This window comes from Lemur catta, chromosome 3 (genome assembly GCF_020740605.2).
Source record: "Lemur catta isolate mLemCat1 chromosome 3, mLemCat1.pri, whole genome shotgun sequence".
NCBI lineage: Eukaryota > Metazoa > Chordata > Mammalia > Primates > Lemuridae > Lemur > Lemur catta.
The window spans coordinates 34852640-34878208 of NC_059130.1; the positions used below are offsets into that span (position 1 = coordinate 34852640).

The 25569-nt window shown below is 43.0% G+C and overlaps 1 protein-coding gene across 2 annotated transcripts in view; it reads left to right on the forward strand.

Annotated features, from left to right (window-relative positions):
• Positions 1 to 4339: 4339 nt before the first annotated feature.
• Positions 4340 to 25569, forward strand: part of C3H1orf226 (chromosome 3 C1orf226 homolog) — a 289207-nt gene continuing 267977 nt past the window's right edge. For both annotated transcript variants that reach the window (XM_045547211.1, XM_045547213.1), the window contains exon 1: positions 4340 to 4568. In XM_045547211.1, coding sequence (XP_045403167.1) covers positions 4464 to 4568 — 105 coding nt within the window. In that variant the 5' untranslated portion in view covers positions 4340 to 4463. The remainder of the gene's footprint in view (positions 4569 to 25569) is intronic.

Sequence of the window (25569 nt, forward strand, 5' to 3'; positions counted from 1 at the left end):
ACCTGACCTTCTCTCCTCCAATTTTTTCTGCATCAGTTAGCTGTTGAGGAAAGCTTGGAACCCAAAAGGTATTCCTATCTGGAAGTCACTTTGAAAGAGTATTCCATTTATAAAAACCATAATATGTATACTTTTGTAGAAAGAGACTTAACCTTATAAACAGAAATAAATAACTCCATAGGAAATGGGCTTGCTCTGGGTATAAGGGTGGGAGTGGCTGAAGTCAGTTTCAATTAAGAGGAAAAAAAAAAAATGTGTAGGCCAGCACTGCAATCTGTGGCACCTTTTAGAATAATCTTTCTTATGGGGCAAACATCCCAAATGATTCCTTTATTGCTCATGCAGTAAAAGATCATAATAAACCAAACTTGAAGTAGAGACCATCAGTGATGGACGATGCTAATTTTTTCAAAAAGAAATTACTTAATATCTTTTTTGCCACCTTTTAAAATGAGTTAATGATTTCCAACTCTATATGTCCCAGGGAAACACTGTCAGGTAAAAATGGTACCGTGAAAAAATAATTTGAACTTCTTGAAACTAAGTGTTACATAATGGTCAGAAATCATTGTGTGTTGGCTGGTGACGTGTCGAACCCCTGTAATTCCAGCACTCTGGGAGGCTGAGGCGGGAGGATCACTTGAGCTCAGGAGTTCGAGACCAGCCTGAGCAAGAGTGAGACCCTGTCTCTACTAAAAATAGAAAAAATTAGCTGGGCATGGTGGCATGTGCCTGTAGTCCCAGCTACTCAGAGGCTGAGGCAGGAGGATCGCTTGAGCCCAGGAGTCTGAGGTTGCTGTGAGCTAGGCTGACACCAGGGCACTCTAGCCCAGGCAACAGAGAGAGACTCTGTCTCAAAAAAAAAAAAAAAAAGAAGAAATAATTGTGTATTAATATTTAATATTATTTATACAAAGATTTTGTGAGTTTTATCTATCTGTATATCTGAGCAGTATTGAGTAAGCTGACATACTTTTCATTCCTTGATGGCTACATTTATGCAAGCATTCCTAGCATTGCTTTGTGACCTATACAAATTACTTCCCTCCCTTAGCCTCAGTTTCCTCATCTGTAAAATGGGGATATCGATAGTACCTACCTCATACTGTCAAGTGAGATAATGTATGTGCAATGCTTAGCATGGCAAAGCAGGTATTTATGATCAAAAGAAAATTAATTTTCTCAAATTAATTAAAATTTTCCAAGTCTGTGTTAAAAGTAAAATTTGCTGTCAACTCATTCATAACCCATCATTGTGTGGTAGAAAGATTAACAATTTAGGAGCTCTAGTCCATAGTCATGACTAGGCAAATAACTATCTCTCCAGATTTCCAGTTCTTTTTCTTTATAATGAAGGAACTGGATTAGATGATCTCTGAAGTAACTTCCAGTTCTAAAGTGATTAACTTTTGAACAAAGTTAACACAGGAAATATTATATGATTGACAATTTATATTTTAATTAAATGTACTTCAGATTAAAATTTTTATTATGCAATGTTTAAAATATAGGAGGGTATGGAAAGTAATACATGTACCCGTCATTCACTATAAGACATAAAACTTGATTTTTTTTACATAGATTTGGAAATGCTGTGGGTGAAATTCGTTTATATTTAAAGGTGTAAAAACAAGATTGAAATCTCTGCTTAAAAAAGGGAAATTACTTTGGATGCCCATTGTTTCTGGAAGAAGGGTGTTTCCATGCCTGTGTGGCACTGACGTTAGATTAGGTGGAGGCCAAAGTAGAGAACAAGCCTCTCCTTGTTGGAACATTTCATCTAACTGAAATGGAATGAATATAGTTTAGCTACAATACATACCTAAATAGAACACAGCCCCTGAATTTGACATGTATCTCATTTCTAGTAAGAAGATGCTTTTCATGGCAATCTAGGTATGCCTGACTCACATCTTGACAAAGAATTGAGTTGGATTCAATTCTGGCTCCTTTTGCTTTTTTTTTTTTTTTTTTTTTTTTTTGCCTTTCTTTCTAAATGTGTGACCTTAGGCAAGTTGTGTAAACTCCTCTGTGCCTCAGTTTCTTTGTCAAATGGGGCTAACTTTAGGGTTGTTGTGAATATTAAATGTGATAATACATGTAAGACTCTAAGAACAATGCCTGACACATAGAGAAAGCAAATGAGTATTAACTATTATTTTCAGTTCTGTAAATAATTATTGAATGGCTACTATGTAGTAGTCTCTCTATTAGATCCTGAAATACCTTTGGGGTTTCAGTCTGTTTGTGTCTACAATGTGTTACAGACTTAAGATATGCAATTCTGGTAAATTCAGCAGTCCAGTGAGACTCAAGTTAAATTAGAAAAAAGGCTCTTGAGAGTCAGAGGACATTTTAAAATCAGGAGAGAATATGAGATGTAAATGAAGTAGTTACTTAAGGTCTTGCCTTTAAGTTGTTGAGTTAGTGTACCAGGTTTTAGAGGAGTACATTTATGATGCATATTAAAACCACTTTGACATTCAAAGTATCAAACATGCCTGATTATACTTTCGTGTCCTGTATTTATAAAAAGATTAGTGGTGCATTTCCTCAGTGCAAATTCTTTTTGGTTCTTACTAATATTTATGAATATAATAAAGTCTATACAGCATAATGCGTGTGATTAATTTCTCCCAGTCATCAGTTTGCTTTTATTTAAGGAGATATCCCAGAAGATGCTACATCTTGACCAGTAATTTGAGCAGATAGGGAGTAGGCTATATCTAGGAAAGGGCAATTATACCATGGGACAAAATGAGAAATATAACTACAGCAATAATGTATTCTCTTATATAAATATATTATGGAAATGGCGTAGGAAGACATGTCTTTTACAAGCAGTTTCACTGTGATGTTTCTTGGTGATTCCACACCTTGCTTGTACAACAAACAATCAATTATGTTTGGTCTGTGAGTTGCCTTGGGTGGAACAGTCCCTGAATTTGACATGTATCTCATTTGCAATAAGAAGATGCTTTTCACGGTGATCTAGTATGACAGACTCATGTACTAAAAACAAGGCATTAAAAGCAGGTTTAAAGTGATGCATTCACAGCTATCATGTATCTCTACCCATGGTGTTTAACAGATAATAATGAATTACGTAGTCACGAATTCCTGTTACGATTCCTTCATTTACACATTTTGTACTGTAAAGAAACTGAACATATAGGTTACAACCTATTAATCCAATGTCTTCCAAGTTGGAAATAATTAGGCAACTTTTCTCAAAAACTCTTGATGTAAAGGAGAAAAGTGAACAAGCCCCCTTCTCAACAATAGGCAAACTGAACTCAAGCATTTACTATTAATACGATAGGAACAATAATATACAACGAGCTGGAAAGAACTTGGAAGCTCATTTTGTGCATACTCAGTTGTAGACAGTTGTTAAAGAGCATAAAAATGTTCTGGATTCTCCTGTCTTTAGTACTCCTTTTCTGCCTACCTCATTTCCACAAGGCTTTTAAATATTCCCCTAACGCACCACTCAACCCCTATCACAAGTCACATATCACTGCTCAAAGGAACAAAAAAGCGCCTGAGATAGTTCCCCATTTGGGCACAGTCTTGCCTCCTGAGAAAGGCGGCTCAGAAATAATGAGGCCCAGATCTGGGATATCTGGGACGGGACTTGGGCCTTCCAGGTAAAACAAAACAAAAAACAATAAACACCGCCCCTCCCCCTCTCCAAAACCCAAAACTCCAAGGCGATGCTGCTGTGGCTATCAGCAACCCCAGCTCAGAATCTGACCGTAAAAAGAAAACCGGGCTGAGCTTGGGTTCCGGAGGTCCCGCCGTCAGGGGCCGGGGCGAAGTTCCCGGGGTCCTGCGACCGGGAGCGCCGGCGGGGCGGGGCGCGGCGCTGCGGGGACTTTCACCTGCTCGGCGGGCGGCGCGGGGCGCGCGGGGGCGGACCCGGAGGCGGGCGGGGCCTCGGCGCCCGGCGGGAGGAGCCGGCCCAGGCCCGCCCCGCAGGAGGAGCCGCTCGCTGGAGGCTGATCCGGCGTCTCCGTGACAGGCACCCCGCTCCGCCGCCACCGCCGCCTTTTCTTCCTCGTCCCGGGCCGTCCACCCCACTGCTTTAGGGCCGGCGCCGCGCCCAGTCCCGCTTCGGGCCGCGCGCCCATCGCTCCCCTCCCCAAGCCGGCGCGCCGCGCCGCCGGATCCCGCCGCCACCTCCCGCGCCGCCCTCCTCGCCGGCAGGAATTGCGCGGCCACAGCGCCGCTCGCGTCGCCCGCATTCGCGCCGCCCGCTGCCTTTCGGCCCTCGGCACCGCTCCGGGTCCCGGCCCCCGCCGCCGCCTTGCCGCCGAGCGGCCAGGGCGCCCCCTGCTCCGCGCCCCCGGCCCCCGCCGCGCATCGCCGCGCCCAGCTCCCGTCTCCTCTCCCCGGGGTCTCCCCAGCCCATTCCTGCAGCCGTCGCCGCCTCTGGAGGAGCAGGTCCACTGCGGGTCACCATGCCCAGCAAGACCAAGTACAACCTTGTGGACGATGGACACGACCTGCGGATCCCCTTGCACAACGAGGACGCCTTCCAGCATGGCATCTGCTTTGAGGCCAAGGTGAGGGGCCCCTGCGGAGGGCACTACTCGGAAAGGGGCACGTCCGAGCGGATGGGATGCGCAGCCATCCCGGACCCGGAGCTGGTGGGTTAGGCCGATTTGGGGGCCTTTCTGTTAGGGAGGGTGACTCTCCCTTCTCAGTATATAATTCTGCGAGCTCCTGCCCAGAACTGCTAAAGAGCAACTGCAAAGTTTGAGCGGTTTTGTTTCACCCCGCCCCCCCCCTCCAGACTCCCCCGTGCTTACCGCGTAGGGCTGGATTAAGTTACTTCCCGGATCCCTCCTGAGGAGGAGAAGCCGGTGAGTGAGCGCAGCCTGGACACCTGGTTCTTTAGAATTGGTTTAAGGAAGCTCTGGTGTTATTTACCTGCTAGGCTCCCATGGGAGAGGGAGGAAGGTCTTTTAAAAGGGGAATGCCTGCTTCCTTACTAAAGAAAAGAATACACTTTTTTTTTTTTTTAAGACTCCAGGTAACCGGCTCCAGGTGTCAGAGTCACTTCCTAAATGACTAATTTGCCACGACTCCTTTTGCATGTGCCAGTCATGGAAGGGGGTGGGGGTGAGAGCTGCCCATTTGCTAGTTTTGTGGCGTAATGTTAAGTTTCAGCATCTGGTAGGGAACTTGCTGAAGAATTTATCGCGGATGACTGGAATTTTCAGCGCTGAGGTCCACGCTCAGGGGGAGGAGCGGGGCAGAAGCCCTGTGATCCTCCTCCCTGCGTGAGGAGTTGTGGTTTCTGAAATCGCAGCGGCAGTTCCCACTGCTCATCACCAGGAAAGAGTGTTTTTCTGTGGAAAAGTGCTTTTTCTCTTCCTTCAAGCCACTTGACCTGCTCTGTGGCGTGAAGACCGAGGGATGCTCAGCACCTACCATGTGCCTGTCACTAAGTGAGAGAAAGTATTGCCTCTTCATGTAGGTTGTGGCATCTTGCTGGGTTTGATAATGTAGTACTTTTGATGTGGAGACAATTTTCCTGTTTGTTCCCTTTTTCTCTTTCATGACTATGTACATGCAGACTGTTAGCATCTCACGAAAGGGTTATTCCATCAGGTGTCTATTTCCTTCAATTCATACAACATTTTTAGAGAGTCTGATATGTGCCCAAGTATGGTCAGTTATCCTTAGATTTTTTTTTCTTTCTCATGTAGATGTGAGTTAGTGAAGCTTTCATTTTTTTTTTTCCTGAATAACCTTCTCCCAGCCATATTTGCTAGAGCTAGGGGACACCCCCTAGCCCCAGTCCCCCCCTTAGACATCCAACCTTGCTGTGGAATGCAGAGCTGAATTACTGGGTAAGGCAGGGACAGTGGGGCTGCAGCCAAGATCTTATCACACTTCTCTCATCTCTCAGAATGGATCTAGTTGGTCTAGGATTAATTTTGGTTAAATTTTGTCTGGGCCTGTAGATTTCATGAGCAGTTCTTTAAAGTATGAATTTTCATCATGGTCATGATTTAATTTTCTCCGACATACATAAACTGGGAAATTGGCTTTTGCCTTGTTTGGTTCCCCATCAGTGCCCTGTTTTGCAAGAATGAGGGTAAGATGGGAGATCAGATTTAAAGTATTTTTAAGCCTTTTTATTCTTTTCTCACAATCCTCTGCATTTGGTCCCAACTAGGTCTCAAACCTAGTGTGCATAAGAATCACCAGGTGAGGGGATTAAAAAGTTCGATTCTTGCTGTGTCCCAATTCTAATCTGATACGTCTCGGGGGAGCCAAGGACTATGTACCTTTAATGAGGATTCCAGGTGATTTAATACAGGCGATTGTGACCAGACTTTGAGAAACTTTCGGCTTGAAGCTTGCCTCCAACTTGCTGTGTCTTTCTCTCCCTTTTCAGGTGCCAAACATGCAATTTGTTTTCTAAGCAAATGTCTGGGGGCTTTGTGATATAGTTCCCATAGTAACTTCCCGGGATTAGCAGACAGTGGTGGTCACTAAGAGGAGGGGAAGCCACAGTTGGTGCAAGCTGCATTGCCAGGGCAAACCTAAGACAGAGGGACCAAGGCCTCTGCTTTGAGGTAGAGAAGAAAGGACAAGAACATACAGTAAGGGAAGTGGTGGGGCTTCCTTGAGCAAAGGCTGATTTGGGGGACTAGGTCCTAATTCCCAGCTCTTTGTAATCGATGCTGCACACTGGCACATTCAAACACCATGCCAGCCAAGACCTGAGCAGAGGTGGAAGCAGAAGCTTTTGTGACCCACATGCACCTGGTAAGTGTCTTCTCTGGCTGGTTTCTGCATCCCTACAGAGCAGTGTCCATGTGGTGGCATGATCACTGGGATTTCAGGGTTAAATCCACACTACACTCTTCCTTTGTTTTGGAAAAGCAGAGGCTGTGAAATGCAAATGTATTATTGTAGCCTTGTCAGGTACCCTTGGAAAATGAGCCCAGATCTTTCTCTCCCAAGGGCTGGCAGTTTTTCAGAATCAGCATTGGATGGATGGAGTGTTTCTTTGGATGTATGCCACTCATTTTCAAGGTTCTGCAGAGACTGAGAAGGCTAGGGTTGAAGGGCATCTGGGTGGCAGAGGTTCTGTTTACTTAAACCATTTGTTTAATTATCAAGTAGAATCCTAGGTGTTTTCACCTGCAGTACCTCATTTAATTCTCACTATTTCCCAGGAGATGGGTTTCTTTATGTCTGTTTTATGAATGAGGATATAGGCTCCGGGAGGTTGTTGCCTACCTTAGTGCTCACAGCTGTGTATGACAAAGCTAGGATTTAAACCTGGGGCTTTGACTTCAGACTCCAATTCCAGTGCTTATTTATTCAGTAATTTTTGTGGAATAGTCACTCTATTCTGGGCAGTGGTTTGATTCATAGCTATCTGGTGGGGTATCCTCAGGTTGCTGGCTTCTAAGACTCTGATATAGGAAATTATTCAAGCTTTCAATGCTTGGTTGTTTCTGGATTTTCCTTTGGGCTACCTGTTCTCCATGTTCAGCGTGTGTGCCTGCCTCACTGGTGCTGGCAGGTGGGTGGTCAAATCTCACATGGCTTGAGAGGTTGTAGCCCCTTAGAACCTGCCTCTCAATGATCTAGTATGCTTTCCTCTTGGCCAGTGCCATCAACTAACTGTCTCTGCTTGGTGAGAAAGAGATATAATGCCATTGGTGCAAAGGTTAATAAGAGTATTTATAATGTAGTTATGTGTTACATTTGTAGGTGGTTTTTGGTTTGCATACAAAGACTTCCTCTTGTAGAATCAGGAACATTAGTGTTATCTCCATTTTTTAGATGAAAAAATTGGGGATCACAGAGATTAACTTGTCTAGAGTCACAGAACTAATAAGTATCAGATACTGATATTTTTTGAGCACGTACCATGTGCCATGCATTGTTCTAGCTGCTGCTTCATTTAATCCTCGCATTCCAGGGCGTTTGACTTCTGGTCCATGGTTCTTTCACTTCCTCCAAGGCTCACTCAATCCTGGAGTGGTGGCTCCCCTCCATATCCCTTTGTGTCCACTGATATCTGCATGTGTGGTACAAACAGTCAGAGCTGGAAAGCACCATAGCTCATCCAAGTACAACGTCTTCATCTTACAGATGGGGAAATTGAGGTCCAGAGGGGAAGTCATTGACCCAAGGTCATGTAGCTAGGTAATAACAGAACCAGGACTAATTCCTGGTTTCCTGGCTTCGAGTTGGTTTCACTTATCTATTGCTGCATAACAAACTACCTCAAGACTTAGTGGCTGGAAACAACGACTGTTTAATTTGCTCATGAATTGTGGGTCAGGAATTCAGGCAGGGCTTGGCTGGCCTGTTCTTCTGTCGCATGTGGTGTTGATGGAATCATTCACTTGGCTGCATTCATCTATGTCTGGTCTGGACTAGAAGGTTTTAGAAGGCTTCACTCATATGGCTGGTGCCTTGGTGGTCCTCCCCATGGCTGTTCTCTGCACTGGCCACCTTGGATTTCCTCACAGCAGCTGGCTTTCAAGAGGGAGTGTTCCAAGTAAGAAAGCAAAAGTTCTTAAGGCCTGGCCTTCCAAGTCATACAGGGTGACTTCTGCTGCATTCTGTTGGTCAAAACAGACTATAGGGGAAGAGAAATAAACTCCACTTCTTGATGGGGGAGTGTCAAGGTCCTATTGCAAAATTGCACTTGGGATGAGAGATATTGCTGAAGCTGTCTATCACAGTCTTCCACAAAATTCTGTGTTGTTCTCTTCATATATCTTCTCCACTGATATCGAATATTCTTTGAGGACCTTGTCTCATGCTTCTGCTTATCCTTTTCTCAGGCACCCAACATCACGTGTATACATAGTTGGCAATAAAAAATTGTCCACTGGAAGAAATTAGCAATTGTAGGAGGTCTGAAAACAATAAATATATTGTCATATTGCTGAGTGATTTTTCAGTTTAGGAGCACTTGATCAGATTGGAACTGAATTCTCTGGCTGTATCTTCCTCCTTGCTCACCATAAATGGCATAGCCCTGACTCACCTAAGCCTGCAGGGCATGGTATAGAGCTCTCAGAACCTCCTCCACTATATCCTGGGTGATTGCTCCCTCCCTCTGTGTCCACCCAGTTTAAGGTTCCTGTGTTCCAGTGTTCTGAACCAGTAGTTGGATGAAGGACCTGATGTATTCCCTGATGCTGTTATTAAAGAGGAACTTCATTTCACTTTCTTATGTATTTGTCCAGATGCTTTTTAAATCCATTGTCATCTTTTGCCCAGACCACTTCTGGGGGACAATGAGTCCCAAAGTTACAGTGCAGCTCTGAAATGGCACCTGTCTTTTTTTGTCCTTTCAGGTGTCCCTGGGTGTTCCTCCATGGCTGGTATCTTGGGATTTGATGGACAAGTCTATTTTCACCTTAGCCATACATTTTATGATTTTATGGCTTGCAGTTGTGGCTCCTTTGCTCAAAATGTCCTAGTCCTTTTTAGTGGTCAAAATCTTGCAGCCACATGTGATGATGACCTTTGCCAGTTATTTATATCCAGGACCCTAATCAGATTTGAATCACTGTTTATTATTGCTTACTCATAATGCTGCTGCTTCCCAGAGCTCAAACTTTCAGAATGCTTTCTTAGGCTATGATTACCTGCCTCCTCACACCTTTATTGCCTTGGGGCTGCTCTTAGCTCCCCAGTGACTTTTGCTGTCCTTATCCTCTCCCCTCCACCTGCAGGAGCCTGGGACCATGACTCTTCACTTCCTTTCCGTTTTCCTGTCCTGCACTGCAAACTTGATCTTTACTACTTTCCTTCTTCATTCCTGTTTTTGGGAAAAGAACTTCCTCCCTCTGTTCTTCCCTCCTTTCTAATAGCTTTATTGAGATATAATTCACATTTCATACAACTTATCAATTTAAAATATACAATTCAGTGGTTTTAATGTATCACAGATGTGTACAACCATCAGTGCAGTTAACTTTGGAACATTTTCATCACCTCAAAAAGAACCACTATACTCTTTTTGAGAAACCGCTGATCTACTTTACTGTCTCTAGATTTGCCTGTTCTTCACATTTCATATAAATGGCATTATGGTCTTTTGTGTCTGACTTCTGTCTCTTATCATAATGTTTCAAGGTTCATCTATGTTATGGCAGGTATCAGTATTTTGTTCTTTCTTATGGCTGAATAATATTCCATTGTATGGATACACAGCATTTTGTCCATCCGTTTATGCACATCTAGGTTGCTTCCCTTTTTTTGGCTATTACAAATAATGCTGTAAATGTGTGTGTACAAGTTTTTGTCCAGACATGTTTTTATTTCTCCTGGGTAAGATAAGTAGGGGTGAGATTGCTGGGTCCTTGGTAACTATGTCTAACCATATATGGAACGTCCAATGTGGCTGCATCATTTCACCTTTCTACCAGCAGTGTGCTGGGGTTCGGATTTCTCCATATCCTCACCGGCACTTGTTATCTGATTTTTTGAATCTGGCCATTCTCCTGAGTGTGAAGTGGTATCTCACTGTGGTTTTGATTTGATTTCCTTGTTGAATAATGATATAGAACGTCTTCTCATGTGTTCTTTGGCTATTTGTGTATTTTCTTTGGAGAAATATTTATTCTGATCCTTTGCCGATTTAAAAACTGAGTATTCTTTTTACTACTGAGTTGTAAGGGTGCTTCCTATGTTCTGGATTCAAAATAGATTTGCAAATATTTTCACCCATCAGTGAGTGGGCTTTCTACTTTCTTGATCGTGTCCTTTGAAACACAAAGGTTTTTAATTTTGAAGTCCAATTTTTTTCTTTTTCCCTCTTTTTAAGATCCATCTGCCCTCCACCCCCTGCCAGTCTGCCTTTGTCCTTTTAATTATCCTCTTTACTCTCCACCCCCACCTTGATGTGGTTACATCTTCCTAATGTGCTGTGGCCTTCCCTATGTGAAAAATCTCTTCTCTCTGCCTCTTCTTTAATTAACATGTTGTCTTTCTCTTCCTTTCATGGCAGAGCCTCGTGAGAGGGTACCCTACCCTCTGCAGCTTCTCAACATCCATTCAGTCCCTGGCGGTGTCCTTTGGACTTCCATCCTGGCTACCACATGGAAATTGTTCCACTGCCGGCCTGCTTTGTCCTCATTCTTCTTGATTTTTCTTCCTGAGCAGCCCATCCTTGTGCCCTGTGGAGTGGCTCATTCAGCTTGCTGCGCCTGCTCTGCTCGCGGTCAGCCGGGCCCCTGCCCTGTCCCATCCCTGCGAGGCTGCTTTGCTGGCTGCTCTTCCTTCTCCCTTTGCACGTGTGAGTGCTCCATGCCCTCTCCTTTGGATTCTGTCCACTCCCACCTCTTCTGTTATGCAGGCCTGGATCTCGAACTCCAGTCTGGACTCCAGATCTTTGTTTCCAGCTTTCTGTTGGCCTTCTGTACCTGAACGTGGTGCTGACCCCACCACTCAACAGGCTGGAAACCGAATCTGTCCTCTGACTTCGTCCTTCCGTTCACAACTCCACCATCCCCTTGGGCATCCAGGCCTGAAGCTTTGAAGCACTACTTGAATTCCTTCATTTAGTAGCTGACTCATTGGCTGTTTACTGGATACCTGCTGTGGCAAGGCTCTTCCCTCCTGCAGCCCACATCAAGTCAGTTGCCAAGTCCTCTTGAATGTTCTCGGTGACATCTATCCAGGTGCCATGGCCTTTGCATCACTCATCACCTCGGGCTGGTTTAGATGCTCCTGCCTCATCCAGCAACCTTCTGAAGGCCTCCTGCACCCCGTTTGTTCTCTGATCCCCCCCATCCCATCCACTTGCCCTATTAGTTTTCCTGAAATATAGTTACCCTCCCCCTCAAAACATGAAAAGTTTCTAAGGCTACTATATTAGAACAAAATTCTTAGCATGATATTCAAGGCTCTCTGTTTTGAACATTTCCTTTTAATCACCCTGTGTTTCAGCCCTAGTGAAGTACTCATTGTTCCCTAAGCCTTTCCTGTGATTTCCCACCAAGTTCACCTGTCACTCAGTGAAGTGGTTGTAACCAGTCCCTCCTCTGAGTGGAAGAGACTGACCAAACCCCACTTTGTGTTAGAGCTGCTTGCCCCAGTTCCGATTTTCATCTCTACATGGTCACTGTCAGGGTCCGTGTCACTTTGCCCCCATGTCTTGTGCGGTGCCCAGTGCAGCACCTTGCATTTAGAAAATGCATTTTGAGTGAATGAGATGCCCCCTGTAAGACTGCCAGGGCCCTCCCTCCTGGGTCACCCAATAGTGGGAGGTGTCTTAGGTGGCTCCACTCTCCTGCCAGCCATTTGCTCAGTTTTGGGTGACGTGGGACTCCCCTAGCATGGCATCTTTCTGACACCTCCATCTCCACCTCACACAGAGTCACTTCCTTACAGTGGAACTGCCAAATAAGCATTTTTCCCTATATTAGATGAAATTCCAGTGATCGATGTTCAGTGGAATTAGAATCTGCATGTAAAACATATGGCCAATTTTAGGAGTACGTAATTGTCACTTATGTAAAAAATATATTTTCAACTTCTCACTAATGAATTGATGCATTTTTCCTAATTCATTGTTTTTTTTTTTTAAATTTGCTATTTACAATTTTCATGATGTGAATTTCGTTGGCAACATAGCATAGCAGGGATTCAGGAGCCAAACTGTGTTTAGGTTCAAATCCTGGCTCTATCCCTTATTTGCTGTGTGACCTTGTTTGAGTTACTTAACATTTCTCCTTTAGCATTCTCATCTGTAAAAAGAGGACACATGTATACTTCATAGTGTTAGTGAGAGGATTAAATGAGTTATACATGTAAATGGCCTAGCACCGTGCTTGGCACAGAGTTGCCTACTATTTTTATTATTTTTAAGTCCTATAAATTGTAATTTAAGTTTCATTTGTGCATGGTCTTGATCTCTATAATAGAACAGAGGGTACTCTGTTCTTTTATAAGTCGCAGGCCTAGTAGTATATTATCTTCATTATACATGCCTGCTTAAAAAATCTAGCTGCAGCGCTGATTCCTAAAGTGCAAATCAGACAGCATGACTACTTTGTGGGCTTAAAATAGCTGTCAGCTTCCTTGGGAAAGAATAAAAAGGGGTTAACTAGGTTTTGGTGCATGCCCCCCTCACATTTGTTCCAACCTTTTAGTCTGTGTTAGGATTAAAAATCACAGAATCTTAAGTATGTTATGTCGTCTATCTTCACTTATCTTTCTCGGAATTTCTTGGATAAATATTTCTTTAAGCAGAGGTAATCTAAGCAGAAGGAATCTCGTATATCATGGGATTAGTTAATACCTTGTGATGCTTACATTTCCCTTTTCAATTTTTATATTCAGCAGCATGTTTCCTTTTAAGCACTGGAGCAGCTGGCTTTAAAAATTATTTAAAATGGCACTTCCAGCAAGTTCAGTGCCCACAGAGTGCTGGAATGCTTAAGAATCCCCTACTCCCCCACCAGGGTGTACCCCCCAATGCATGTAACCCCATGGGTTTTCTGCAGCAAGACTTGTGTGTCTTATACCCTTATTGTGGTCCATCCATGAGAACTGAGGAGAGTGGCTCACCTCCACTTACTCTTGAAGCTACAGTGCTTTCCAGGGGGAGCTTGTTAAATGAGCAGCCTTGAGTGTTGAATAAGACCTGAGAATCCTTACCAGGGGGCTCTTGAGAGTAAGAGATGGCCAAGAATGGGGCACTTGATACCCAGTGCACCCTGTGTTCAGAACATTCTGAACGCCATTAGCCTGTGAGTGTGTGCATGTTTGTGTGTGTGGGAATGTGTGTGTTGGAGAGAGAAAGGAGACAGGAGAGCACATTAGAGAGATGCTGTTTGCATGCTTTTGGAATTACGGTGCATCCCATATTCTGTGTTGCCCTTTCCTACTGGTTCTGTGTGTGCATTCCTTGTCTCCTTTTCTAGGCTACAAGCTCCTCAAGGGCCAAGGGGACTCTCCACATACCTGCCTCATGCTGGCCACATCACAGAATGCTTAACATAATTATCACTGTCATTTAAAAAGCACTTACTGTGTTCCAGGCACTATGCCAAGTTCTTCTGTGAAACGATTAATTTAATCCTCCCAACAACCATGTGAATTAAGGTCCTATCATTATCGGAGTTTTACACATGGGGAAGCCAAGGCATAGCCAGGCAGACTAACTTGCTCTCAGTCCACATCTAGTAACAGATGGATCCCCAGAGCCTGGAGTCACACCCAGGCTCAGGGTGTCCACTGTTAACTCCTGTGTTGTATATCTTTTGAAATACCAAGAGCTCATGTTTATCAAATGGTCAACACATCCTGTGCATTGTTGTAAGCATTTTACATATATTAACCAATTTAATCATGGCCCATGAAGGTAGGTGGTATCGTTCCAGTTTTGCAGATGGTGATACTGAGGCTTCTCTCCCTCGGTTGGATTGAATGGACAAATGGTCTGTCAAGGTGGTCTTAGCCCTTCCCTTTGAGGCTGTGTCTGTGACCCAGGGGCTGGTCTGCTGCTCTGTGCCAGTGGGCAGTAAGCCACCTGAAAAGACCCCTCTGGACCACGTTGATGGCGTCTAGACACAGAAATGAGGCATTTGCAAGTGAAACTGCCGGAGCACAGGCAGGAGAGCAGCTTTGGGAGGCCCTTCCTTCCTGGAGAGTGTTATTCTTTGCTGGGCTCTTGCCCAGGCACTTCCTGTCCAACGGTGGCGTTCTACCCCCCCCCCCCCCAACACCCACGCCCACGCCCTCTTCCTTGCCTTTCCCAGCTCTGTTTCTGAGGACTAGTTCTCTCCACTCAGAGGCCCCAGGGTCCCTCCAACAGAGTACAAATGCTGAAAACTTTCAGTCTAGGACATGTTGCCTTTTGGGTTGGAAATCTCAGCCTGCAATGCATGATGGAAAAGCACCTTCCTGCTTGTGTCCTTTTTTTCTATCTTGACTATAAACTCTTCCCTTTCTGTTTTGGTCTCTTTGGATGGGAAGAGGCACTCATGTGGAAGCATTTTCTTTTTCTGCCAAGAGGAAGACTGATGTCTCCTGTGGGCCACATGACAGGTAACATTATCTTGTTCCCATGAACACACATAACCTCTACTATAACTGCATTTTCAAACTGGATCTTCAGTGTGTGTAGATTTTCATAAATTTGGCAGCTCACGTTAAAAACATTATGTTGTGGGCATCCGTATTCAAAGTAATTGAAACTTTACCTCCTCCTTCAAGGTCGCTTAATGTAGCTCCTTCTCCCTTAGGGTCAAGGGTTTTGAAGCTTCTACAAATGAAGGGAATCACCTGAAAATTCCTTTGATTAATTAGAGCAGGTGTTCTCAGTTTTGGGAGTGAATAAGAATCACCTGAAAACTAATAAAGACTAGAGGCCTAGGCTTGTTGAAGTAGCACGGGGCCTGAGTCTGGTGACTTTATCATTCCAGGTGATTGTGATAGACACCTTGGTCTGAGAACCGTGGCATTAGAGCACTGGTTCTCCAACTTGGCTACTGACTGGAATCTCTGGGGAGTTACAAAAAAAATAAAACTGATAGGCGAGTACTCCCAGTGATTTTTGATTAGTTAGTATGGGGTGCAGCCTAGGCATTGGGAGTTTTATATCTTCTGTTTCTTTGCTGAGACTTTCAGTGTTTTCATTTGTTTAAAGCATGTTCATAATTGCCTGGTAAAGCATTTTTATGAGGGCTGCTTTAAGATCCTTGTCAGGAAGTTCTAACAGATCTGTCATCTTGGCATTGGCATCTGTTTATTCATTGTCTTTCTTTCCTCATTCATGCTGAGATTTTTCTGGTCCTTGGAATGATGAATGACTTGATTGAAATCTGGTCATTTTGGGTGTTATGTTGTGAGACTCGATCTTATTTAAATTTTCTAGCAGGACTCCTCTGCCACGGTGCTGGCAGGGGGAGGGAAGGGGGGCGTTGCCTCATTACTGTCAGGTGAGGTAAAAGTCTAGGTTATCCACTAGGCCTCAGCTGGTACCACCCTGGTTGGCAGGGGCAGGAGTGCCTCATTGTTTCCCATGTGACCACCACCGATGCCGTGGCCTCACTACCACTGCGTGCTGGTGAGAGTTTGACTACATTAGGCCGCCTCTGACACCCCAGCGAGGAGGAAGAGGAGGAGGAGGCCTTGTTATCGCTAGGTGGTGCAGATGTCCTGGCCCCCCCTCTGGTCTTCCCTTGCACTGCCAGGAAGAAGGTGAGTTTGGAGCATCTTATTACATCCTGGTGAGGGCAGAAGTCTAGTTTCCTGACTCCATTAGTGGGGTTGTGGGCGGGGCACAATTTTTTCTGTGGGGTTTGTCTGGGGTAGAGCTGTTACTACGAAAAGTTTTTTTTTTTTTTTTTTTTTTTTTATCATGCTATGCTGCCCCTTTCCTGGTCCTTTGGCTGGAGAGAGCGGGCTTTCCTGGGACCTTTTTGTTTTGTTTGTGTCTCTGGGTCTCTGGCTTCTCCAGCAACCAGTCTGGGATATGTGAGGCGAAGAGAAAACCCCAGGGGAGCTCACTGCTGTGCCGTTCCTTGGGTGCTGAGGTCCCTCGCTGGTTTGCCTCCTCCTCTCCATCTTTCAGAGTCTTCTTGGGCTTGTTTTGTATGTAATGTCTGGAGTTTTTGGTTGTCCTTAGGAGAAATAGGGAAAAGTATATTCCATCTTTCTGGAAGTGGGAGTTCTTACCGGGAGTTTTGAAAGCTCCCCAGGTGATTCTAATCCAATCAAGCAGCAAAATTGAGAATCATAGGATGAAAGCATTGGAGCAGGCAGAGTAGTTTTGGTGGGAAGACCAAGAGAATCTGGGGTCTTTCCCAAATGGTGGTCTTTATAAATCATTGTGTACTCCCTCATTAATTCTTACTTATATCCACTTTCCTCCCACAGATTTCTTGCATTCTCTTTAGATATTTTTCTCCGTACAGTCCTTTCTGAGTCTGACTTCTATTCCCTGAATATGCATTACTAAATGCAGATGCAGAAATGGATCCAGTTATATAGAAAGTATTTATTGTGTTTAGGACACAACGATTGGTGCTGAAGGTCACAGAGATGAGACAAGATGGTAACTTGAAGGAAATGAGCCTGCCTGGAAAGATATTGACACATGGAAAGACAAGCACATAATATTATTATGTATTGAGCACATACTATGTACTGGGCATTCTGCTCAATGTTTTATAAACTTTCTGGTTTAATTTTTCCAACTATGCTGCAAGAGGGATGTTACTTTCCTCCTTTTATAGTTGTGGCTTCTGAGGCTCCATCAAATCAAGTGACTTGTCTAAGTTCACATCCAGCCAGTTCTTGGACAAAATCAAACCAAGGCTTTGATGCTGAAATGCGGCCCTGCCTTTCACACACACAGATGTTCCACAGAACTTTCTTCTGCAGAGCATGGGGCGCTACTGTGATGGGGTAGAGCTCGTCCTTTTATATTCTTCCTGGGACCTAGGACAGTTTCTGGAGGCAGCTTTTAGTGGCTTTGGAAGGGGTATTTCAGGGTTTTGATGCAGTTTCTTGAGGTTTAAAGATATCTGTAGCAGCTCTGTGGAGAGCAGGTTGGAGGGGGCAGTTTAGGAAGCTCATCCTGTCCTTTGGTTGGGTGATGGTGGTGGCTGTCCCACTCTGGAGTTGCTAAGGGTATAAGACATGCTCTTTTAGTTTGGGGAGACCACCACATGTATCAGAAGGGAATGGGCAGCTTTTTAGCTAAGTCAGAGGGGGAAGGGTTTGGTGGTCCTGTGGTATGAGTGAAGGAGAGGAAGGTTTATATACAATATAGATTTTATTATTTTTTTTAAGGGAGGAGATGTTAAAACCATAGATAAAGGAGAAATAAGGGGTAGGAAGACCTATCCCGAGAGGCCTTAAATACCAGCCTTGAGAGATATGACTTAATCCTGTCAACATCAAGGAACAGAAATGTGTGTTTGTAGGGGATGATATATGTACACAGTCATGTGTGAGGAAGAGGACATGGGTAAGAACTGTTGTAGAACTAGAAAAGAGACAGAGGACTAAGTGCTAAAGTCCAGGCATGAGGACCTGAATCAGGATGACAGTGGTGGGGGCAGAAATGAAGGGGGTTGGGTCCTCAGCTGCACACATGTCCTCATGCCCTGTGTTGAGTTCTCTATCTTTTTAGAGCAGTCCTACTATCCTTTACTATCTCATACCTCAGTGAGCATATTATTTGGCTATTGAGATTCAGCACTCTCAGGTTTGTTTAGTTAAAATGATGAGAACAAATCTGTGTTTATATGAGCCCCTCTGTGAAAAGAGAACAGGGTGAGTGGGATGCTAGCAAAGTCTGTAAAGGAATAGACAGTAGATAGTTCACAATCTCAGCAAGCTAGGATTAGGAAGTGCTTTCCTTCCTCTCAATGTCTTTGTGGAAGTTGCTGAAATGTGAAAACTACAGGGATTCTATAAGTCACTGGTGACAAATCCATAATGGGTTTCTGAGGCTAATTGGATTGTTTGAGATATTAGACAGCAACTTCCTTTGTGTGCCCAGGCTTTTGTTGATACTTACCTGCAATATAGCAGTTATGTCTGTCTTCTACACCATCCCTGGCTACCTTACCCCTCACCTACCTGGAGCAGTGCCCCCTGGTCTGTGAAGTCCTTAAACAGCACCATACCTGATTTGCTTTTGAATTTCCAGAACATAGCACAGTGCCTGATGCATTATAGGTGTGTCATTGATCTTGAATGAACAAATGAATGCATGAAGTTGATGTCATCGGGCATATGTATACTGCTTTGCTCCTTACCATGTGTACCTGGGGGTCTTGGCCAGGGGTGGGATCCCCAGCATGGCTCTTACCCAACATAGAAATTCTGCTTCCCCTGCCCAGCCCAATTGTCATCCAAGTCACGTTGATTGTATTTCACAAAACAGGTTTGTATAGAGAATGTAGTTTTTAATGACTTTCCTCTCCCAGCTATTCCCTTGGCAAGATGGTAAACATTTTTGTGGTGTGGGTTTTTCTTCTACTAAAGATGAACTAGCTTGTGGCCTGAAGCTGGATTTGTTGTATGCCTAGTTGAATACACCAACTGCATCCTCATTTTATGAGGCTTAGCTCATCAAATACTAGTTTCTCCCCCTCCCAACTATATATGTTCTCTTCCTTGAATTGCTATAGTACATTTGGTTTATAATCTTAATGTTATTTGTATACTTGTCTTAGCACAGGCCCCCTAAAAGGTGGTTGAACTTTTGTATTTTCTGCAGTGCTGACAGAGGGTCTGGTATTTAGTAGCTGCTCAGTGAAGTTGCATAGGGGTGGATGGAATTCAGCAAGGATTTGGTTCGTTAGTGAGGCCAACATCCTTGGAGTCCTACAGATGTCAACTGCCTCGTGACAGTGATGCCTCTTAGTGATCCTTTATTTCCTCTTTCCAACAGTAGCTTGAAGTTCTTTTTTGCTAAAAATGTGTCTGAAGCACACACTTGAAACTGCTGACTCACCTCTTCCAAGGGAGAAGTCTTGATGCATTGGATACACTATGTGGGAGGGATGCAGCCGCTCCCCCTACCTCCCCATTCCAGTGTATACTTTTCTCACTTTGTAATAGTCTGTTTACTCTTTATTCAGCAGAGAGGTCAGGGCCTGAGAGACTGGAATGTGGCATGGAAGAGTTCAGGAGTGCCTGCAGTGCCAATCCTACCCTGTGCTGGATCAACAAACAGCCTTGAACAAGCCCTCACTTCCATCTCTTTGTACTTCAGTCCCCTCATCTGTAAATAATGGAGCTGACTTAGCACCTAAATCTTAGAGGTGGTCTCTGAGGTCCCTTCCAACTCCAGCACTCTGGGATTCCATATTTGGTCCTTCCCATACGTCTCCCACACCATCCCCCTTGCCCCAGCAGTGTCACATCCGGATTACTTAATGCCCACATACTGGTTGACAGATCAATTAGAGCAAACAGCCAGAGCACAGCAAGATTGCACAGTGCTCCGTGTGCTCCTGGGCTGTGTAAAGTGCCCGCTCTCTGAGGCGTGGGAGGAGGGAACTTGTGATCTTTCTTCCCTGAGCTGTTCATCAATTTGTTGCTCAAATGTAACTACACATAAGCAGAATTTATTCATTACTTGTCTTATGTTCTCAAATATTTATACCTTTTGCTGCTCCATGAAAAAAGTCTTTTTAAGTCTTAGTCATCAGTTTTGCCCTATTGCAGCCAGAAGAGAAGAGTTTTGAAAAGCAGCAGAACCTTACAGGGTCAAATTCTGCAGAAAGGCAAAGGAGAAAAAAAAAAAGATGGTGTCACGATCTTGGATTTCATAGAAATTCAAGCAGAAAGAGACCTGTGTTTGCTTCACAGCCCCAGGGATTGCCCAGGGGGCCAGGATCTTGGCTTTAAAAGGTGACATTTGTTGCCCACTGTTCAAGGGCAAACCCTGAATCTTGCTGCCTCAGAAACCTAATTTCATGTAACCTTGCTTTGCAACCCAGCTGCACTGTAGGATCACCTGGGGAACTTAGGTAATAAGGATACCTTGTTCCCCTAGATTCTTACTTCATATGCCTGGGCTGGGCTCCCACCATCGTTGTAATTTTGAAAGCTCCTGGGTGATTGTCGTGTGCAGCTAGAACTGCGGATATGCACATAGAAGAGGGATACTTAGGAGCAGGCCCCCAGGTTATTCAGATCGTCAAGCCTGATTTATTAGGCCAGAATGCCTTTTTATGGATTTCTAATGAGATATATGATTAAATGAGTTACTGGATATACTTGTAGATGCAAAACCAGCACTTGTCTCTCTACACCTAGGTAAGAGGGTGGTAGGTTAGGAGGAGGCAGATTTCGATCAGAAGGTTGTTTGGGAATGTTTAATGACATCAGGCCAAGAGGGTTTGAGGTGTGCACCCACACCATGGTGAATGTTTCCTCACTGAGGCTGGAATATTCAAAGTCTGTAGGTCAAAGCTCTCCTCTTCCACAGAGTATTTGTGTGGACACTGCTGGCCCTGAGTCCAGGGCTGAGCAGTGCCTCCTTCTCCTTCTTTTCATTTAGGCAACACACAGTCGGGTAACTGGTGCCTCGTTCGGGCCAGAGGGCCTGTCTCTCCCTCTCCCTGTGCCGTGAGTGAGGTCCCTGTAGTTCTCCTTCCCTTTCTTCTCTTTTCCACTGGTGTATTTTCTGCCTCAGACTTGGAATCAGTCATTTCTCCAAAAAGACCTGGTATCTTCTAATGCAAAATGGTATTTCAAGACCATCATCTGGGCACCTGGGATGCTAATTTTTTATTGGGTTGGCCATTGTTTCTAGGTCTTTCTTGGTAGATAGAGCTGGGAAACTACATGTAAGGAAAGGCAACAAGCATTCTGTGTTTATATCTGATAGATTGTGTTTATATCTGATAGATATAAACACATTTGTGAGTTCATACTGGTATTTCCAATTAGAATTCAAGGCTAGAAGATTTTTACTTAACCTCTGATGTATTTCGTCTGTTCTTTCATCTACACTGAGAATTTTGGTTTTCAAGTGCATAGGGAATGACAGAATCAAATATCCCATAATTACTTGCTTTATCTCACAGTACACAGTCAGCAGTCTCAGAATAACAACACAAACACCAGCACCAATTATGATTACTGGAAACGGTCCAAAATCTTTTTTATGAATATGCTATCCTTCTCCTCCACAATTTTTAAAAATGGTTATATTGTATCATTGTGGTAGGTTGAATAATGTCACCTCAAAAAGTATTTGTGTCCTAATTTCTGGAACCCATGAATGTTACTTTATATGACAAAGACTTTGCATGTGTGGTGAAGTTAAGGATCTTGAGATGGAGAGATTATCCTGGATTATCTGGGTGGGCTTTAAATACCATCACAATTGTCTTTATAAGAAGGAGGCAGAGGGAGATATTATACACAGAACAGGAAAAGATGTGCAACCACAGAGCCAGAGATGGAAGAGATACAGCCACAAGCCAAGGACGGCTGACAGCTTCCAGTGGCTGAAACAGGTGAGGAATGGATTCTCCCTAGAACCTCCCAGGGGAGTGCAGCCTGCCAACACCTTGATTTAGGTCAAATGAAACTTATTTTGGTCTTTTGACCTCCAGACCTGTGGAAGAATAAATTTCTGTTGTTTTAAGCCATCAGCTTTGTTGTAATTTGTTACAGCAGCCATAGTTAACTAATAGAATTATACATCCATTACACATTGTAATAGTTCCCTTTTAACCCCCATTTAGTTCTTCAATAACTACATTATTTAATATTTACTACCAAAACTTATATTTGTTTCTAGTCATTTTGGTCATCTGAAGTGCTTCTCTAGTATCCTTAGGAAGGGCTGATGGGAACAAGATTCTGTGATGTGTGTGTGTGTGTGTGTGTGTCTGTATTTTGGCATGTTGGTAACCTTTTGTCTATGCTCTTTGTATGTGAAAGGTCAAAACTGCTAAAAATAAAATCCCTGGTTCATATTTTTTTATATTAAATGTTACTCCATCTCCTGTCATAAAGCTTGTAACTCTAATGATCTAATTTTTCTTTTCCCTATAATTTGTATACTTTTAAAATTAGATGCCCAAATTATCTTGTTTTTTTTTTTTTAAGTCCAGTAATTTTACTAGAGTGTATCTTGACATTGTTCTGAGTCAGTATTTTCAGGTATACAATATGCTTTTTCAGTATGAGATTTCAAAGTTTTTTTTTTTCCAGGAAAGTTTTCACAGATTACTATTTTTAGAGTTCTTTTCCTGGCTTTGGTGTTGTTCTTCAGGATCCCCTCTTATCCATATGTTGGTACTTCTTTGCCTATCTTCAATATTTGCCATTTTTACAGAACAAAAAACTAGCATCTTTAAAAATCTCAAATTGCTTGCTTGCAAATATAAGGAAGAAATATCATAGAGAAATGTTTCCTTTTAGAGAATTTTTTCAATTTTGGTTTTAGTAATCTCTAGGCTTTGCATGTAAAGAACAAAAAGATGGTCAATTCCAATTATACTTAACATCCAGCTAAGAGGGCCCATCTCTTCTCAATTCTTTCATAGTTAGTATGTTTAGCAAATATTTATTGAGCCCTTAGTATGGGCAAAACATTGTACTGGTTAATTGGGGAGAAAAAGATAATTCCCGTATTCAGTAAATGTCTACTGAACACAATCTAGTGAATTATTACAGTATGGCCTCATTGTTTTGTTTGAGGTGCATTATTTGTAGCAATATTTTACATCGTTCATATCTTGCAATTATAAAACTCAATATACTATCACAAATAAGTAATTTTGTGGTTATCTGCCATTTAAAAGTATCCAGTGTTTCTGTTTGCATCCCATTAATGCAAATAATGAAAAAATGATTTGTTTTAATCTGTAATAAACTGATTTATTGTGCAGTGATTGTAAAAAATATTTTTCACTTTTAAATCTCTTTTGTCTTTCTATATTTCTTTTTAATTTAAAAAATTTCCCCAAGTTTCAGGCATTTTCTAGGTTTATTTTTTCTTGTGTTCCTTCTAGTTTAGTTTTCATTTCTAAAATAATTTTCTTTTTTTACTTCCCATACTTTCTTGAGTTCTGTCATTTTATTTCTGAATTTTTCTAATTCTAATTTATGTTGTTCTTCCATGCCTTGCATAATTTAAAATATTTTTAGCTTATTTTTTAAAATGTTATATTTTTATCTGTTTTTAAAGTGTCTTTTTGGCATGCTTTCATTGTCACATATCTCTAGGGATACTATTTTGCTCCTTATTTTTTTTTTTAATAGAAATGTTTATGGATTGGACCTTGTTACTTTTCTGTTGTTAATTTTTATATAAACTTAGTTTTCCTGAATTTTGAAAAGGAGGCTTGGTTTGGTAGCTTTTCTAACTTCACAGAGCTCCTGTTGTGGTGTTTTCATGTAGATTTTAAAAATGTGGTGGCTCTGTCTCCATCTCCCACTTTTAGCTTAGCCTTCGCTTTCCTTTGTCTCTGTTGCCTCTCCTGCTGCATTTTGATTCTGTTCCCAACATTTTCTCTCCCATGTGGGGTCCTGTCCTGGTGAGTCAGTTCTGAGAGTTCTAGGGGCGCCAGCCCTTTAGACCTCCCTGTGGATCCCATGCAGTCCCCATTTCAGCTGCAGTTCTCCAGTTTTCCCTGTTGAGGCTCCCCTCTTTCAAATTCATCGTGTGCCCTATTGCTTTGCTTTGTTTTCTCCCAGGTAGACACCAGTATCATGCTGGCTATTGGTGATTTGTCTCCATCTGCTTGTATTTGGGGGCTCACTGGGGATACCTTGTCACCAAATTTTGTAGAGTGTTGTCCATGAGATTTTAATTTTGCTACTTAGTTGCTTTATTTTTTGTAGGGATTGTGGAAGATTTGATAAATATATTGCCACCATTTTCCCCAGAATTAGGGTATCACTTCTTGTTTTCAGTACAATGCAGCAAGTTGTTGACTGACATTTTAAAAGAGTCCCTCCACCCCTGCTGTGGAGCAGCAAAAGGTATAAATATTTGAGAACATAAGACAAGTAATGAATAAATTCTGCTTATGTGTAGTTACATTTGAGCAACAAATTGATGAACAGCTCAGGGAAGAAAGATCACAAGTTCCCTCCTCCCACGCCTCAGAGAGCGGGCACTTTACACAGCCCAGGAGCACACGGAGCACTGTGCAGTCTTGCTGTGCTCTGGCTGTTTGCTCTAATTGATCTGTCAACCAGTATGTGGGCATTAAGTAATCCGGATGTGACACTGCTGGGGCAAGGGGGATGGTGTGGGAGACGTATGGGAAGGACCAAATATGGAATCCCAGAGTGCTGGAGTTGGAAGGGACCTCAGAGACCACCTCTAAGATTTAGGTGCTAAGTCAGCTCCATTATTTACAGATGAGGGGACTGAAGTACAAAGAGATGGAAGTGAGGGCTTGTTCAAGGCTGTTTGTTGATCCAGCACAGGGTAGGACTGGCATTGCAGGCACTCCTGAACTCTTCCATGCCACATTCCAGTCTCTCAGGGCCTGACCTCCCTGTTGAGTAATGAGTAATCAGACTATGGTAAAGAGGCCTTTTCTAGAGTAAATTCAAAGGTATTCACTCTTTTGTTTTAAAAAGTTCAGTGTTTCAGCTAGTGGATTCTCTTAAAATATAGGCACACATAAAAATAATATTATTAACATAATTAACATATTTAATGTTAATTTGGTCATTAAATATTAAATGATTTGGAGATTTAATGAACTGACATTTATTCATCTCAACATATATTCTCTCTTGATGGTCTTTCTGTCTCTTTGGCCAAGAAGATAGTAATTCATATTTGTGTGCCCAGTGCTTGGTACATGAATTGTGCTCATTGTATGTGCATTGAATGAATCTGTTTGGAGAAGTGGGACTAATACATGAAAAGATGAACAAACTCTTCCACCATGTGTGTTGAGTACTACATTATATGCTACAGATCCTGAGAAGAAGGTACATGTGGGAAGCCTTCCTGGATGAAATAGTAAGGAGGATTTCAGTACTGTTCCTTCTCCTACAGTCGCCAGCACCAGCCCTTATTCTTCTTTAGTACTGCGATAGTGGTATAAATGAGGGAAG